The following is a 17390-nucleotide window of genomic DNA, read 5'->3' as shown; positions in this document are numbered from 1 at the left end:
AAAAATATAACTATTGGTGTGGGAAACATTGAAAGAGGGTCAGGTGTAGAAATAAGCTCTGAGCCAAATTTTTTTTTTATTTCAGCTTTATTGAGGGTTCTTTTGTTTTGTTTTTTTAAGTAAATTTCTCCATCACAGATAGATGGGCTCTATCGGAAAAAGGTTCCAAGTCAATTCAGGCTTCCTTCAACATTTGCAGAGAGCAGACAAGAGGGACTTGAGGGGAACATCTACTTGGTAGCTCACAGCTCACTATTTTAACAGATCACATAAAAGGGAAGAAAACTGAATATCAGACTAACTGGTTAAACTAGGTTTCGACTGTTAAGATAAAAGATTATTGACATTGTTACCAAGTACTCATTAAAATAGTCTAAAATTATTTACTAGTTACCAAAGAATATTTCCAACATATAAGATAAAGAGGAGAAAGAAATTTAAATCAGAAACAAATTTAATAGGGAAACAATTTTTAATTTTTTTAAAATCTAAATAATTCTGGTGTCAAAGTGGAAAAAAAAATTGAGAATATATCATATTTAGAAAAACATAAAGAGTTGACTATAGGAGGTCACCAAAGCTTATTTCAGAAGTTATTCATTATTTGTAGGAAAGTAGAAATTGAATGAACTAAGATTTATCTCAAGCTACAAAAAGAATAATGAATTAAACGTAAAAAAAACTACAAAAAAAACACAAGTTATTTTAATGTTCCCTTAAAAAGGTACCATGTAGTGACCAAGTTGTTTCTTCCTCCACTCCCCCGCCACCCAAACACACTCCCTCCCCCATCCCAAAGGCAAAAGGGTGACCCACAACTAACTGAGTCAAGTCACTGCCTTCTGGCTGAATAGGGATTGCAAATGGAAGTTACCTTCTGATACAAATAATTACAAAATGCACAAGTCTGATACAGAGGAATTTTGCAATTCTCATCATCATCTATATAATTTAAGCAAAATTTTAAATTATTAGATTATAAAGTCATGAATCAATATATCACAAATTAATCATTCATATCCAATCAACTCATCTGGATCTGAGTCACCCCTCTTTCTTCACTATGATGTGTCTTCCTCTCTCATTCTGTATATCTATCTCCCTATTTGTCTTTTTTGTTCTCCTCTACTCTCCTGCTCTTTCTGCCCTTCTGTTTTTTCTCTCTGTGCCGCCCCACTCTGCAACTTGTTTCCCCTCTTGTTGCTCTTTCTCCCAAACGTTTCTAATTGTTTTAAATCTCCATGTATTTCTGCCTGTTGCTTCCCCCACCCCTGCTCCCTCTCTGCTCTCCCAGTGACATTCCTTATATCCCTATTACACTCCCTGTCTTCACTCTCTGGCACCCCCAGGTGGCTATACTTCCTTCCTGCTCTGTTATTCCTCTGCTCTCCTTGTCACCCCTTGTCCTCTTTCTGTCCCAGCACGAGCTGGCTCTGTTGGCCATGGCTCCACTCTTTTATCCTCTTCCCCATCCCCCGTCTGAAGTGCCTCACCACTGTTGTCCCTGCGCCTACCGCTGATCAAGGGCCCGTCTCCTATTTTCCTTACCTTCATCAACCTGGTGATCCGCTTTTCTCTAAACTTCTCCATTTTATCCACCTGCTACTTTCTGTGCTTACTCTCACTCTGTACTGTCTCTTTGCAAGCCCCTCATCCGTCCTCTAGTTGCCATCTCTTCTCACTCATTCTTCCTTTCTCCTTCTCAGTTGTTCTATTTCTCTCTCAGCCCCTCTCTGTCTCGGTTTCTCCAGATCTCCCTCGCCCACAAATTCAGAGAGATGGCTAAGGAATAGGACGCCCGCCTCCTGGAAGAGCACCTTCTTCCACTGGGGCGGAATTTGGGACGGAAGAACAATGGGTGTCACACGGCAGGCCCAGGTCACGTTCCCCAAGGCGGAGTCAGGGGAAGGGGTCACTATGAAGGCGAGGCCTGGGGAGCAGAAGGACTGGCTTGAGGAGGAAGCGAGGAAGGGGCGGGGAGGGTGTCTCAGGAGAGGGATGGGGTCCAGAATCCCAGGACCGGAGACAGGACGCGACCTCTCCTGGGCCGGGCGACCGGCGCAGCCTCCAGGGGCCGAGAAGGGCGAGGCTCCGGGGTCGCGAAGAGAACAAATATACCTCGCGGAAAAGGACTTTACATGGCGCGGAGCGGGCAGAAAGATCAGTACAGGGATTTAAAAGCAGGAAAACGATACGAAAGGCGGTGTCCGCGTGGATCGAGGGCAGAAAAACCGAGGGCCAAGACCTGCCTCAGCGATTGCAAACCGAAAGGGAAGCGAGCCCCCGGCCCCTCACGGCGACGTCTGAATTTACCTGGGGTGGAGAGGCGGGTGCGGGGATTTTAAGGTCTGTAGCGAGCCCCAGCCCCCGGGGCGTGGAGGAGGCAGGACTGCGAAACCCACGTTTAAACTAGAAAGACGGAAACTCACGCTGCACAGACTGACCTTCGCTCCGCTCCCTCCGCTTCCGGGTCTGCGGGAAACTGCGCGCGCGCGGAGGAAAGAAGCGGGGCGGGCTGGGGGCGGGGCCTGGGCGGGGCGCTACTGTCTGGGGGCGGGGCGTGGAGAGAGGCCAAGCCGGCGCCATGACCGCGAGAGGGTGAGGCGACACCTTGTGGGCGGAGCAGGCGGGGCCTCAGGGGCGTGGCCTGTGCATCCCTCCGCCTCGCTCCCAAAATGTCTCTTAGGGTTTAGAAATGCTTGAGCGTCTTTCGTGTCTTGTGGAGCCGCGTTGCTTCCTGCGTATTTTAAGTTATCCTCTGTAACATTTTTAAGGTAAAAGCTTACCTTAGGTTGTGTAGGACGCTTATGTTGAAAACTAAGATCTTTTCCTCTTAAGTTGAAAACGGTTTAAGTCAAAAGCTATTTTGCCAGCGGGTTGCAGACACGTCCTGCTAGTGAGGCTGAAGCAATTCAGCGGTCTGGGAACTGGGATCTCAATGGAGGGTCGATGTGGAGCGGTGGTTGGATCCAGGAACATTTCCTGCAATTAGAATGAATTTAAGCAGTTTAATTAAAGAAGAACTGGAGTTTTCTTTGTAGGCATTACAAACTAGAATGTGAAATACAAAACTTTCCCTGATAGAATAGGCAATTTCGTGGTGACACCCAACAGAATTTTATTTCGCATTCAACCAGCATGCCAAACTCAACATTGCTCAGTTCCAGAAAATTTCATAGGGACAAGACCTGGGGTATGAGGCTTGGAGGACTAAGGCATGTGATTACTTAGGTCACTAACAATTGCATTAAAAAGAGCAATAACTTTTTTAAAAATTGTTATAAATTGCGCTTTTTATAATTGTTATTCTGTTCCACACTTGAGATGAATTGCCTTCTAATACATTTGAGAGAAACTTGCTTTCATCATAATATACTTGTCAATAATATCTAAATATAATATACTGTACTTTCACTATATGTTCATTGTGAAAGTAATTAGAAAGTTTATTTTTTATTTAAAAATTGTAATATATTTTAGCTCTCTTCTTTGTTGTCTATTTCTTTTTTTTTTACTCTTTTTTTTAAAAATTTTTTTTCTCCCAAAGCCCGAGTAGATAGTTGTATGTCATAGTTGCACATCCTTCTAGTTGCTGTATGTGGGACGCAGCCTCAGCATGGCCGGAAAAGCGGTGCCTGGGTGCGCGCCAGGGATCTGCACCCGGGCCGCCAGCAGCAGAGAGCGCGCACTTAACTGCTAAGCCACAGGGCGGGCCCGTCTATTTCTGAATGTTCTGTCAGGTGTGGCTAACAAAGCCTGTGAAATATATAGTCTTTAGAAGACATAGGGTTTTATTTTCACCTAAAGAATAGTCAGTTTTGTAATATTTGGAAGGGTATATTTAGTAAGGAGGGATATTCTCTTTAATATGAACTCTAAAGCAAGTAAAACTATATTATCAAATAGCCAGTAATTTCACTTTGTGAAAATAAAGGAAAACCTCATTTTAAATGGAGTCAGGAAGCCCTGAAGGGGGAGCTGTCACCCACTGCAAGGCTTACACTTACAGCCTACGTAACCAGCAAGAAGAGGGAAGATAAGTAGTATTTTTACAAGGTCTGTTTGTATAGAATTCTTTGTATAAAATCTTTTGGTCTCAACTTCTTATCCGTGATGATAAGAATGTTGTTTTTTTTTCTGGTAAAGGGGAGGACATTTTTCACATAGGAATTTCATCTCCTGCTTTTAGGCAAGGAAGATCCCTTGCTGCCCCAACAATAATGCAGTAATCAACACTTGCAGCCATTAAGAAACCACAGCAACATCTAACTCTAGTCCTTCTCCAGTGAACTTTTATTCAAAACAACTCTCCCCAATTTCTTCCTAAAACCTGATAAAAATTGGCCTTCCCTTTGTCTCTTTGGACTTGCCTATGGTTCATCATAGTTTGCTTGTCCCGAATTGCAATTTCTCTGCTATTCCTGAATAAACTCAACGTTGCTTTTATAATTTGTCAATTATATTATTTAAGGTTGACAATTTCTACCATCAATAATTTTTTATTGAAGTATAATTGACATACAATATTATATTAATTTCATGTGTACAACATAGTGGTTCAATATTTGTATACATTGTGAAGTGATCACCAAAATAAATCTTGTTACCATCTGTCTCCATACATAGTTAATACAGTATTAACTGTATTCCCCATGCTGTACATTACATCCCCATGACATTTATTTTATAGCTGGAAGTTTGTTTGTACCTCTTGATCCCTTTTACCCATTTCAACCCCTCAATTGTCCTCCCCTCTGGTAACCACCAATCTGTTCTCTGTATCTATGAGTCTGGATTTTGTTTGTTTTTTAGATTCCGTATATAAGTGAAATCATGCAGTATTTGTCTTTATCTGACATTTCATTTAGCATAATACATTCAAGTGCCATCCATGTTGTCACAAATGGCAAGATTTTATTCTTTTTATGGCTGAGTAATATTCCATTGTACATATACCACATCTTTTTTATCCTTTCATCTATCGGTGGACAGTTAGGTTGTTCCATATCTTGGCTATTGTAAATAATGCTACAGTGAACATGGGAGTGCATATGCCTTTGTGAATTAGTGTTTTCATTTTCTTCAGGTAGACTCCTAGAAGTGGAATTGCTGGATCATATAGTAATTCTATTTTTTTTTTTGTTTTTTTTTTTTTGGTGAGGAGATCAGCCCTGAGCTAACATCCACCAATCCTCCTCTTTTTGTTTTGCTGAGGAAGACGGCCCTGGGCTAACATCCGTGCCCATCTTCCTCCACTCTACATGGGACGCCGCCACAGCATGGCCTACCAAGCAGTGCGTCGGTGCACGCCCGGGATCCGAACCAGCGAACCCCAGGCCGCCGCAGCGGAGCGCGCGCACTTAACCGCTTGCGCCACCGGGCCGGCCCCTAGTAATTCTATTTTTAATCTTTTGAGAAACCTCCGTACTGTTTTCCACAGTGGTTGCACCAATTTACATTCCCACCAACAGTGCATGAGAATTCTCTTTTCTCCACATCCTAGCCAACACTTGTTTTCTTTTTGTCTTTTTGATAATAGCCGTTCTGACTGGTGTGAGGTGATATCTCATTGTGGTTTTAATTTGCATTTCCCTAATGATTAGTGATGTCGAGCATCTTTTCATGTGCCTGTTGTCCATCTGTATGTCTTCTTTGGGAAAATGTCTATTCAGATTCTCTGCCCATTTTTTAATCAGTTTATTTTTCTGTTATTGAGTTGTATGAGTTCTTTGCATATTTTGGATATTGGCCCCTTATCAGATATATGATTTGCAAATCTCTTCTTCCATTCAGCATGTTGCCTTTTTGTTTTGCTGATGGTTTCCTTCATTGTGCAGAAGCTTCTTAGTTTGATGTAGTCCCATTTATTTTTGCTTTTGTTTCCCTTGCCTTTGGAGTCAGATCCAGAAAAAATATTGCTAAGACTGATGTCAAGGATCTTACTGCCTATGTTTTCTTCTGGGAGTTTTATGGTTTCAGGACATAGCTTCAAATCTTTAATCAGTTTTACCCTAAATATTTTTTATGGCAATATCTGTTACTTAACATCTGCTACAAGTATGTATCCTCTCATCCCTACATGTGTAAGATTTCATCCATAGAGCAAAGGAAATCAATTGAAATATATGTTTAGATAGCATATTTAAAATATTTTTAGATAAATCCATTGCCAATCCTCCTCTTTCTGCTGAGGAAGATTGGCCCTGGGCTAACATCTGTGCCCATCTTCCTCTACTTTATATGTGGGATGCCTGCCACAGCATGGCTTGATAAGTGGTGCACAGGTCCACACCCGGGATCCGAACCTGCGAACCCTGGGCTGCCAAAGCGGAATGTGAAAACTTAACCACTACGCCACCAGGCTGGCCCCCATCATCACATTTTTAAAAGATGCAGTGACTGGAACAGATTTTGGGATCTTTTAAAGGTAGATTATTCTGTATTATGCAATATTGCTAACTAGCCATGTTGGCAAGAAAGAAGTTTCAGTATGAACTTCCATAATTTCAAGCAAAGAAATGAGTCAGTGGTGAAACTTTTCATTAAACACAAAGCAGTAAAGGAGAAGCTGATTATAAGTGAAAGTTGTGAATCTATTTTGTTTATGGGGAGTATTTTTATTGTTTGTATAATTTTCAAGGCAGCAAAATGGACATATTCATAAGAAAAAAAAGGATATTTCCTAAATCACAGGATTTTGACATATATCTCCCTGTAATATATATATGAAACAGATGCGAATTATTAATGATTCAAAATGTGAAAAATCACAAGGAACCAGTTTGACCTGTGTATATGTATTAAAACCTGTGCTAGAAAAATAAAGAATATACATTTTCAGGTATAGATGGCACAACTAAAATATTCACCACTGTCAAACTTAGAGAGATTTTATTCAAAAGGATCATTACAGTGGGGAGAATGCTCCAACAACAAGACCTGCAAATGTCTCAAAAGTCAGACAGAAGAGAGCTTTTCTTTTATACTCAGGGATAAACAAGGTTAGAAAAAATCCCTTATGGGGGAGTGGAGGAGCAGGTGGCATGACCCCACAGTTTATCAGGGAATGTTTTACCCTAAAGCCATCTACTCTGGATTACAATGCTCAAGAGTGGCCCAAAATTCAGGGGCCTTGGGAGAGGAGAGAAGCTTAAATAAAGTTTGATTAAGTCTTGTTAACAAGCATTGCTCCTATGGATCAGGGGGGACAAACAATTCGGTAATCATTGATGGGGCAAAGGATGGAGATTTGGAGGGTCTGTATCGGGCTTTTCCTAGGGAAACAAGGGGCCTATCATGAGTCCTATTGACATTAATGGAGTGGTTCTCAGCAAGTAAGTTGTTTCCTTCAACACAAAAGAGGGAAAGAGTTCTTTTACCTTTGCCATTTTCCAGAGTTACAGAGTCGGAGTAAAGTCCACCATTGTCACTACAGAATATGACACCAAGCAAAATTCAAAAAATAATAAATACACGTTATGGTTGAAAAATGGAACATCAGAAACTTTAAACTAAAACTTATAATACAGGAATCTGTGCCTATATGGTTTTGAATAGCATTGAAGGGCCCTGCATGTCATTGTGTCTGTTTCTGTCACACACAAGAGACATCATTAAGTGTAGAAAGATGTTGCTCTAAATCACCAAAGTCAGGGGTCTGTGTAACTGTTAAATAGAACAAAAACCTGGAGGTTATATTAAGAAAAATATTTTTCTCTCTGCTATTTTTCTGCTGATCATGGAAAAAAATCTGCAGAGAGATTATGAATTTTCTGGTCATGATTAGACAATACAAGCAGTAAAGAAAATGTCACACTCGTTTACATTCAAAATTTAATCTAAATTTTCTTGGCATTCCCTCTTTTACTAGCCCTGCTGAAGACAAGTTGGAGGGGAAGTTGTCTTGCTCCATTACAGACATAAGCTGATGAGAAATAAGCTTTTCTTTATTAAAGTGAAGAAAGGTGTGTTGTTTTCTGTGACCTGGGGAGAAGGCTGTAGGTGAATTCTCATTCAGATTGGATATATAGAGAGTACATACAGATGTGGATGAACTGGATATTACCTTAAAACTCTTTGCGTCCGTATACCTGTTAGAAGGTCCTCATGTAATCCCGCAGTGAGGACCTATTGAGGATTTAGCACATCTAAACTAGTTAATACTAACTGAATAGAATTATCCAAGAAATACTCTTTATTCCACATTAGCACTGTTGGGGAAATATAATTAAAAATAAAAACAAAATCTCTCAACCCAGAAATGCTCTCCACAAAGGTAGTAGAGAAAGAAGTTTTATTATTGAATAAGCATTAATCCAGCCCATGTCCTGCTACAGAAACAATGACAAGGCAGCCATCCAGTGGTAGAAGTGCCTTTGTGGGAGTTTTAGGATCCATAGAGGTGGTTGTAAACCCCCTGCAGAGCCCAAAACCAAGGAGGGCCACTTTGAGAAGGCAGGTCCATCAACCTTTGTCCTGGCTATGGACAGGAAGTAGCCCCATCCCTCTGTGAATTCAGTTCCAGCCCCACTTGTATGTGGTCTTGCCAGCAGCCTGATCCCCCAAGAGACCTGGAAGGAGCCATGCCTAGCATGGTAACACCCCCCCCCTCCTTTGGATCCAACTGCAGGCTCTGACGCAGCCCCAGCCCCACTCTACTGCAGTCCCAAAGGCAGTTCTGCCTACCCAAGGACCTGCCAGGAGCACACCCAGGAGCCTGGAGACAGCTGCATCTGTTCATACCCCTGGTAACAGGCTCACCATCTGCAGACCCGGAAGCCGCCTTGTGTCCCAGGACCAGCCCCACTCAAATATAATCCTAGAGGCAGTCCTGTGCACCCATGGACCGCACAGCAAACACACCCACCTGTGCCCCTGGTAACATACCTGTTGACAGGACCAGATTGCAGACTGAAAGCAGGCCCGTGACCTGGCTCCATCCCTGCTTAACCATTGTGCCTGAGGCAGTCCCATCCACCTGGGCACCTGGCAGGAACTGTGCCCCTGGTAACAGGCATGCCAACCACAGATGGACAGTGGATGAGATAGGAGCCATGTGACCTGGCTTAAGCCTTTGCTTGACCACAATCCCAGAGGCAATTCCATCAGTTTGAGGATTTAGCAGGAGAAGGTTTTTACCCACCTAAACCAGTCTGGAAAGACTGAAAGAGGTGCTTGCTTCTTCAAATGCATAAATAAATAAATAAAGTCAAACTCATAGAAAGAGAGAGTGGAAAAGTGGTTGCCAGGGGCTGGGGGATGGGGGAAATAGGGAGAAGTTGGTAAAAGGGTACAAACTTTCAGTTATAAAATGAATAAGGTCTGAGGAGCTAATGTATAACATGGCGACTATAGTCGATAACACTGTACTGTATAATTGAAATTTGCTAAGAGAGTAGAACTTAAATGTTCGCATACACACACACACAAAAAGGAAATTATGTGAAGTGATGGATGTGATAATTAACTAGATGGGAAAATCCTTTCACAACATATATGTATATCAAATCATCACAATGTACACTTTAAATATCGTACAATTTTATTTGTCAATTATACCTCAACAAAGCTGAAAAAAAAACCCCAAGAGTAGCAAAAGTTACATCAGCAATTAAATGTGAATCATACACATGCACATACTATTATGGTTCTTTTAATTAAACTCCCCTCTCCGATAACTTTTCTGTCTTCAATTGCCAAGAATAAAGTTAATTTTTCATTAATTTTTGATATAAAACAGCTATTACCAACCAATGGAGAATGTGGCCACCATTTCCCCTGCATTGTTTCTACCACATAATCAGTCCCAAGGAACGTATCACTCTTCTCCTATATAAATCCCAGTCTCCTAACATCTTGGCCTGCTCCATTTTATGGTCATTTGGTAGAGCATTCCTTTCCTATAAACCACAGTGACCCTCTATCTGGAGAACAGAACCCCACGATAAGCATGATGACATACAGCATCATTTTACATCATTCTCCACCCCTCCTCCATGCTCTCTAATTCAGACAATGTTTAATTTTAAAAGGAACATGGATATGAATGAACCTCAACTAATGAAGTAGGACCTTCCCAGATACCATGATGAAAGGCCTGTAAGGAAGGCATAATATCAACAGACTTCAAATTTCAAGTTAAAAGTCATAAATAATGAAGCTCACATAATTGAATAAAATACCTTATAAACAGAACATAATCGGCCATTTCCACATGTTTCCTCCTTTGACATATGTCATGAATTTTAACATATTTTGACTTGCAATTATTCTGCAGTATGTAATACCTTGGGTTAATCTTGGAGAACTAGAGACTTAGTTATTCCTTGTATGAATACTCTGATGTGGAGTCCATTGTGAGAATTGGTTAAAAAATTTACTATATTCATTATAAGGTTTATATTCATTATAGTACATATACTTATTATATTCATTATAAGGTTTCTTTCTAGTATGAATTCTTTGGTCAATCCTGAGGACCCACCACCCTTGTTTACAGCCCCTTCCAGGTTCAGTACAGTTCTATGCTTTCTCTCCAGTGTAATTTTCTCATGGCATCAAAGACATGTATGTTTGATAAAAAGCCTTCCCACATTCATTACGTTTGTAAGGATGCTCTCCAGTGTGAGTCTTCCGATATTCCAGCTTTGATCTTTGGGTAAAAGCCTTAGCATGCACGTTACATTTGTGTAGTTTCATCAAAAATGTATATTCTGATGTCTAATGAGTTGTGAGGCCTGGATAAAGGTTCTGCCACATACATTTTTATAATTTCTGTTTAGTATGGACACTCTGATGTCAATTCATGCTTGAACTCATGATAAAGGTTTTGCCACTCATTGCATTTGTAAAGTTACTTTGCAGGATAAATTTTCTGACGACTTGCAAGGCTTGAATTTTGACTAAAGACTTTGCCACATTGTAAGGTTTCTCTCCAGTATGGATTATCTGATGTCTAGTGAGGTGTGTGCATTGATAAAAGGCTTTGCCACACTCATTCATTACATCTGCAAGGTTTTTCCCTGTGTGATTTCTGGTCTTGTGTCAGTATTGAAGGATGCATAAAATCATTCCCACATTTATTAGAAATGTTGGTTTGGACACAAGGAGGAATTCTTTGAAGTGGTGAAACTGAGGAACTACTGTTGATAGACTTCTCAACTGCATTGCATTCATAAATTTTCCCTTCAGTTTGACAAAATATCTGCAGTTCATCCTGAAAGCTTAATCCAAGCCTATTTTCAATTGGCATGTTTCCCGCATCCCTTCTACCATGTTGGTCTCTTCTACCAGTGAGATTATTTTTATGGGTCAGAGGCACTCCTTTGTAATTTCTTTCATAAGTTCTCCACTGACACTCAAAGTCATGCATATTTTTTTGGATTTCCCCAAAGTAAAAATCTTTGATTTCATGGCTCTCACGTCTTTCCAACATTGCTGTTTGGAAGACTTCTGCTGTATTACTGTTCTTTTTAGTTTGTAATTTCTTGATCACATGTGTAGGAGAGAAATCTACAAGATGTAAAGCACCATAGATTTTGTATTAATTACAGTTGTTAAATAAATATTTCATATTGAAAAATATAATATTTCACCAAGAGTAATACTTATATTGAACAGAGTTTAAAAACTTCTCAACCATGATCTTCAATTTTTAGGAACACAAATGAAATAGGATTTTTTAATAAAGAAAGGGTGATTACTTATAATTCAAATTAATTTTAGGGAAGCCTAGTTTCAAACAACATATGACCAAAACACATTGTGGAAACATATTAACCCTGAAAAGGGGGTATTTTTCCACCATAACCCCAGAGCACACACAACTGTCAGTAAACATATGGTTGTGTCTTATTTGAAGGTGAAAAATATTATACATATTTACTACATATTTATTGTGAATTAATAAATGCTAAAGCACGGCACCATGTATTGTAAAGGCAAATAATCTATACTAACATTATCTAATGAATAATCTAAATAAATGTCAATGTAGAATAGCAAATCAAAAACAGCAATGGGAAAATAAGTAAGCATTTAATAAAACATTATAAAAATAAAATATTTTCCTCAATACCTGTTATAAGACTATGCTCATGTAGAATAGGCATTTTGCAACATTAAAAAGCGGTGCATGTCAGTTAAATTGATAATATATGCTGAAACACTGCCTGCAGTTATGTAACAACCAATCAATATGGGAACTCCCTAACTAGTGAGTGCCTTTTAATCACAGTAGTCCCCCCTTATCTGTGGGGGATACATTCCAAGACCACCAGCGGATGCCTGAAACCCCGGATAGTACTGAACCCTGTATATGCTATGTTTTTTCCTATACATTCATACCTATGATCAAGTTTAATTTATATGATAAAGTTTAATTTATAAATTAGGCACAGTAAGAGATTAACAACAATAACTAATAATAAAATAGAACAACTATAATATACTATAATAAAAGTTATGTGAATATGGTCTTTCTCTCTCTCAAAATATCTTATGGTACTGTACTTACTCTTCTTCTTTGGATCATGGCTGACTGTGGGTAACTGAAACTGCAGAAAGTGAAACTGTGGGTAAGGAGGGACTACTGTATCCAGTTCATTGGCCACAGAATATTTGTGATATAGAGTCTGCGCTTGGAAAATTTATTAACTAAGGTCAGAGACAGCATTGTCTGTTGAAATTGCAAAATCGAAACATGCAAGATATAATGGAGGCTACTAGTGTCTGAAAGTTTGTGTCCACCAAAATTCATATGTTTCGGTATTATCTCCAAAGTGACAGTATTGCCTTTGAGAGGTAATTAGGTAATGAAGGTAGACAATTCATGAAAGGGATTAAATAATGCCTTTATAAGAAGACACACAAGACAGCTTACTTCTTGCTCTTTCCAACATGTACGGACACTGCAACAAGATGGCTGGTTTACACCAGCCAGGAAGAGGGCTCACACCAGGAATGTAATCAGCCGGCATCTAGAGCTTAGACATCTCAGCATCCAAAACTGTGAGAATTAAATTTATATTGTTTAAGACACCCTGCCTATGGTGTTTGTTATGGCAGTCCAAGCTGAGTAAACACAGGCAAAGGACCATCTCATTATAAACATGAGAGAGAGTTGATATATCTTATTAAACAAAGGAACTTTTGAGTTTTTCTTGTAAAACATGCAATATTCTAAGCAATCTAACAGCACTTGTCTTAAAAACCTTGAGGTAAATTACCACTATTTTTCCAATAAGGACCGTGGACCCACAGGGTTTATTTATCTAATCCTAATTTACACAGAATGTAAGTGAAAAAAACAGGATTTAACCCTGGACCTGCAGACACTATGTACATAATCACAACTGCCCAATCAGGTAGTACAAATAACAACAGGTCACAGCAAATACCAGGAGCTTAGAAAGAAATACTTCGAGAGAGATATAAGAGCTGGGTTGTGTTGCTAACAGGGTTACTGCATTAGAAAAACTCAGTTTTGTCTTTCCTGTGTAGGGAAAAACCCAGTTCTTCCTTACTGTGTGTCTCCTTTTCTTTTACATGGAACACTTCACTTCTGACACTTCTGATCGCCAAATGTCTGGGGGTTTTATTTGATACATCCACCAAGCAATCCTCCATGATACCAGCTGGGTGTCCTATAATTTAACTCAATTCTAACACTATCTACATGGAGATAGTGTCAGATCCCACAGGTTAAGGGCTCAGTCCCACAAGACTGTTTCCACCCCACTTCAGATGCCAATCACAGGTAGTAGATCCCCAGGTTACCCACAATTTCTGTCCAATTTGGCTACAAATTGGAGGCCACCATGATCCCCTCCTCGGGTTTGAGTAATTTGCTAGAGTGGCTCACAGAACCCAGGGAAACACTTACTTACATTTACTGGTTTATTAAAGGATAGGATAAAGGATATAGATGAAAAGCCAAGTGAAGAGATGCATGGGGTGAAGTCTGGGAGGGTCCCAAGTGCAGGAGCTTCTGTCCCTGTGGAATTGGGGTGCATCACCCTCCCAGTGTGGATGTGTTCACCAACCTTGAAGCTCTCTGAACCCCTACTATTGGGATTTATGGAGGCATCCTCACACAGGAATGATTGACTATTATTAACTCCGTTTCCAGACCCTCTCCCCTCTCTGGAGGATATGGGGTAGAGCTAAAAATTCCAAGCTTTTAATCATGGCTTGATCTTTCTGGTGACCAGCCCCCATTAGAGTCACCTCAACAGAACAAAAGATGCTCCTCATGCTCTTATCACTTAGGAAATTACAAGGGTTTTAGGGCTCTGTGCTAGGAACTGGGGGCAGAGACAATTATATATTTTCTCTATTATCTCAGAGTTCTGTAAATGTCTGTTAGGTATATATAATGGGAAAATGATAGTCTCTTCACTAAATGGTGTAGGGAAAACTGGATATCTACATGCACAAAAATGAAACTGGTCCCTTATCTTACACCATACACAAAAATCAACCCCAAGGGGGCCAGCCTGGTGGCGCAAGCGGTTAAGTGCACACGCTCCGCTGCGGCGGCCCGGGGTTCGCCCGTTCGGATCCCGGGCGTGCACCGTTGCACCGCTTGTTGAGCCATGCTGTGGCGGCGTCCCATATAACGTAGAGGAAGACGGGCATAGATGTTAGCCCAGGGCTAGTCTTCCTCAGCAAAAAGAGGAGGATTGGCAGATGTTAGCTCAGGGCCTATCTTCCTCACACACACACAAAAGATAGTATAAAGGGCCGGCCCGGTGGCTTTGCGGTTAAGTGTGCGCACTCCGCTGCTGGCGGCCCGGGTTCGGATCCCCGGCACGCACCGAGGTACCACTTCTCCGGCCATGTTGAGGCCATGTCCCACATACAGCAACTAGAAGGATGTGCAACTATGACATACAACTATCTACTGGGGCTTTGGGGGAAAAAATAAATAAATAAATAAAATTAAAAAAAAAAATCAACCTCAAATAGATTAAAGACTAAAAGTAAGGTGTGAAACTATAAAACTCCTGGAAGAAAATATAGGTGAAAAGTTCCTTAACATTGGTTTTGGCAATAATTTTTTAGAATTGACACCAAAAACATAGGCAAAAAAAGCATCAAACTAAAAGGTTTCCACACAGCAAAGAAACAATCAACAAAATGAAAAGGCAACTTATGAATTGCAAGAAAGTATTTGCAAACTCTATAGCTGATAAGGCATTAATATATAAAAATATATAAGGAAGCTATACAGCCCAATAGCAAAAAACCATATAACCCAATTAAAAAATGGCCAAAGGATGTGAATAAACATTTTTCCAAAGCAAACATAAAAATAGTCAAAAGATATATGAAAAGATGCTCAACATGACTAATTATCAGGGAAATGCAAATCAAAACTACAATGAGATATCATCTCACACCTGTTAGGATGGCTATTATCAAAAAGTCAAAAGATAACAAGTTTGGCAAGGATATGGAGAAAAGTGAACCCTTGTGCACTGTTGGTGGGAATGTACATTGGTACAGGCATTATGGAACAGTATGGAGGTTCCCCAAAAAATTAAAAATTGATCTACTACGTAATCCAGCAATCCCATTTCTCAGTATATATCCAAAGGAAATAAAATCACTATCTCAAAAGATATTTGCATTCCCACATTCATTACAGCATTATTCACAGTAGCAAAGATGGAAACAACCTACATGTCCATCAGCAGATGAATGGATAAAGAAAATCTGATATATAGGACATGGGAGAAAAGAGGAGATATTGATCAAAGGGTATAAAATTTCAGTTCTAAGATGAATAATTTCTGGAGAGCTAATGTACAGCATGGTGAGTATAGTTAATAACATATTATATACTTGAAATTTGCCAAGAGAGTACATCTCAAGTGTTCTCACCAGAAAAAAAAAAGTAACTATGAGAGGTGATGGATATGTTAATTAGTTTGATTGCAGTAATCATTTCACAACATATACTGTCGGGGGAAGAGGGAGAATCTCCCTCTGCCCTTTTCCTTAAGGTTCTTATGGCTGGCCAAATAATTAACAAGACAGGTTAGCAGGAGAAAATAATACCAAGTTTAATAACATGTATACATGGAAGAAACCAGGGACACTGTGTTTCTCAACACAATAGCGGAAATTCTCGTCTTAAATACCATGTCCAATCAAAGACAATGAGGATGTTGGGGGTGGGGGTGTCAGCTACAGGAGATCATCACTAAAGCACTGTAAACAAGAGTAAGGTTTATTATGCAGCCCCAAGGCCTCACCTTCCACATTGATAAGTCTCTAGAAATGAGCTCATCCCCCCTCTTCTCAATACAGAGAGGGAGATACCTTTACAAATGGAGACTTCCCTTGTAAATGATTGTCTGCCAACTCCTCGCAGGGCCATCCAAAGAATGTGGCCAGAGAGACAGAACTTCCGATAAGATGGGCTTGTTGGTGCCTTTTCTATTGTAACCTCTATCCTACATTATCTTTATAGCAGTCATGATAATAACTCCTTCCTGAAACAGATCTTTTGTTTTAAATTCTTTAGGCAGTTTGGGAGGGGAAACTCAAATATTCTTCCTGAGTTCTCTGAGTCTTTATTGTCTTCAGCTCGAAATAATCCGCATACCAGAGTGGTGCTTCCTGGGGTAGCTTGCCCTGAGCACCATCAATACACATGTAAAAACATAACATTGTACACCTTAAATATTTATGATTTTTATATATCAAAAATGAATAAAATTTTTAAAAAAGGGACAACTTGAAACACTTATTAGTCAGTCCTGTGATACTTTCTATTTTAGCATCCTCAGACATGCTGACCACTCTACTCAGTGGCTTCAAGAGGCACACCTGTAATAAGATGTCATGGAAACATATTAGCCAAAGTGTTCTCCTTCAAGAATTTTCTGTTACCATGTAAACAACTCCAAGGGAGAGTCCAACAGAAGTTGTCCATCACCTAGAGGTGGATTATCACAGCAGCAAGAAAGAATGACATTTCAGATCTTAAGAATGATCATATCAAAAGCAAGTACCAGAAGCAAAATCATAATACTTAAGAGAATACAAAATAAGAAAGAGCCAAGGTTTGTTGTTTTTGTGTGTGTGTGTGTGTGAGGAAGATCGGCCCTGACCTAACATCTGCCAATCCTCCTCTTTTTGCTGAGGAAGACTGGCCCTGGGCCAACATCCGTGCCCATCTTCCTCTACTTTATATGGGACGCCGGCACAGCATGGCTTGCCAAGTGGTGCGTCGGTGCGCACCTGGGATCTGAACTGGCGAACCCCGGGCCACGGCAGCAGAGCGTGCGCACTTAACTGCTTGCGCCACAGGGCCGGCCCCGAGCCAAGGTCCAGACCAGGTAGAGCACTGGAAGAGAGAGAAAAATACAAAATAAGGGGGT

The 17390-nt window shown here is 40.3% G+C and overlaps 1 protein-coding gene across 1 annotated transcript in view; it reads right to left on the bottom strand.

The window, feature by feature from the left end:
- Window positions 1-9501: 9501 nt before the first annotated feature.
- Window positions 9502-17390, bottom strand: part of LOC131397350 (zinc finger protein 836-like) — a 99737-nt gene continuing 91848 nt past the window's right edge. The window contains exon 4 of the mRNA XM_058530151.1: window positions 9502-11511. Coding sequence (XP_058386134.1) covers window positions 10994-11511 — 518 coding nt within the window. The 3' untranslated portion in view covers window positions 9502-10993. The remainder of the gene's footprint in view (window positions 11512-17390) is intronic.

The sequence above is a fragment of the Diceros bicornis genome, chromosome 34 (assembly GCF_020826845.1).
Source record: "Diceros bicornis minor isolate mBicDic1 chromosome 34, mDicBic1.mat.cur, whole genome shotgun sequence".
NCBI classification, from domain to species: domain Eukaryota; kingdom Metazoa; phylum Chordata; class Mammalia; order Perissodactyla; family Rhinocerotidae; genus Diceros; species Diceros bicornis.
This window is presented reverse-complemented; position numbering and strand designations above follow the sequence as displayed.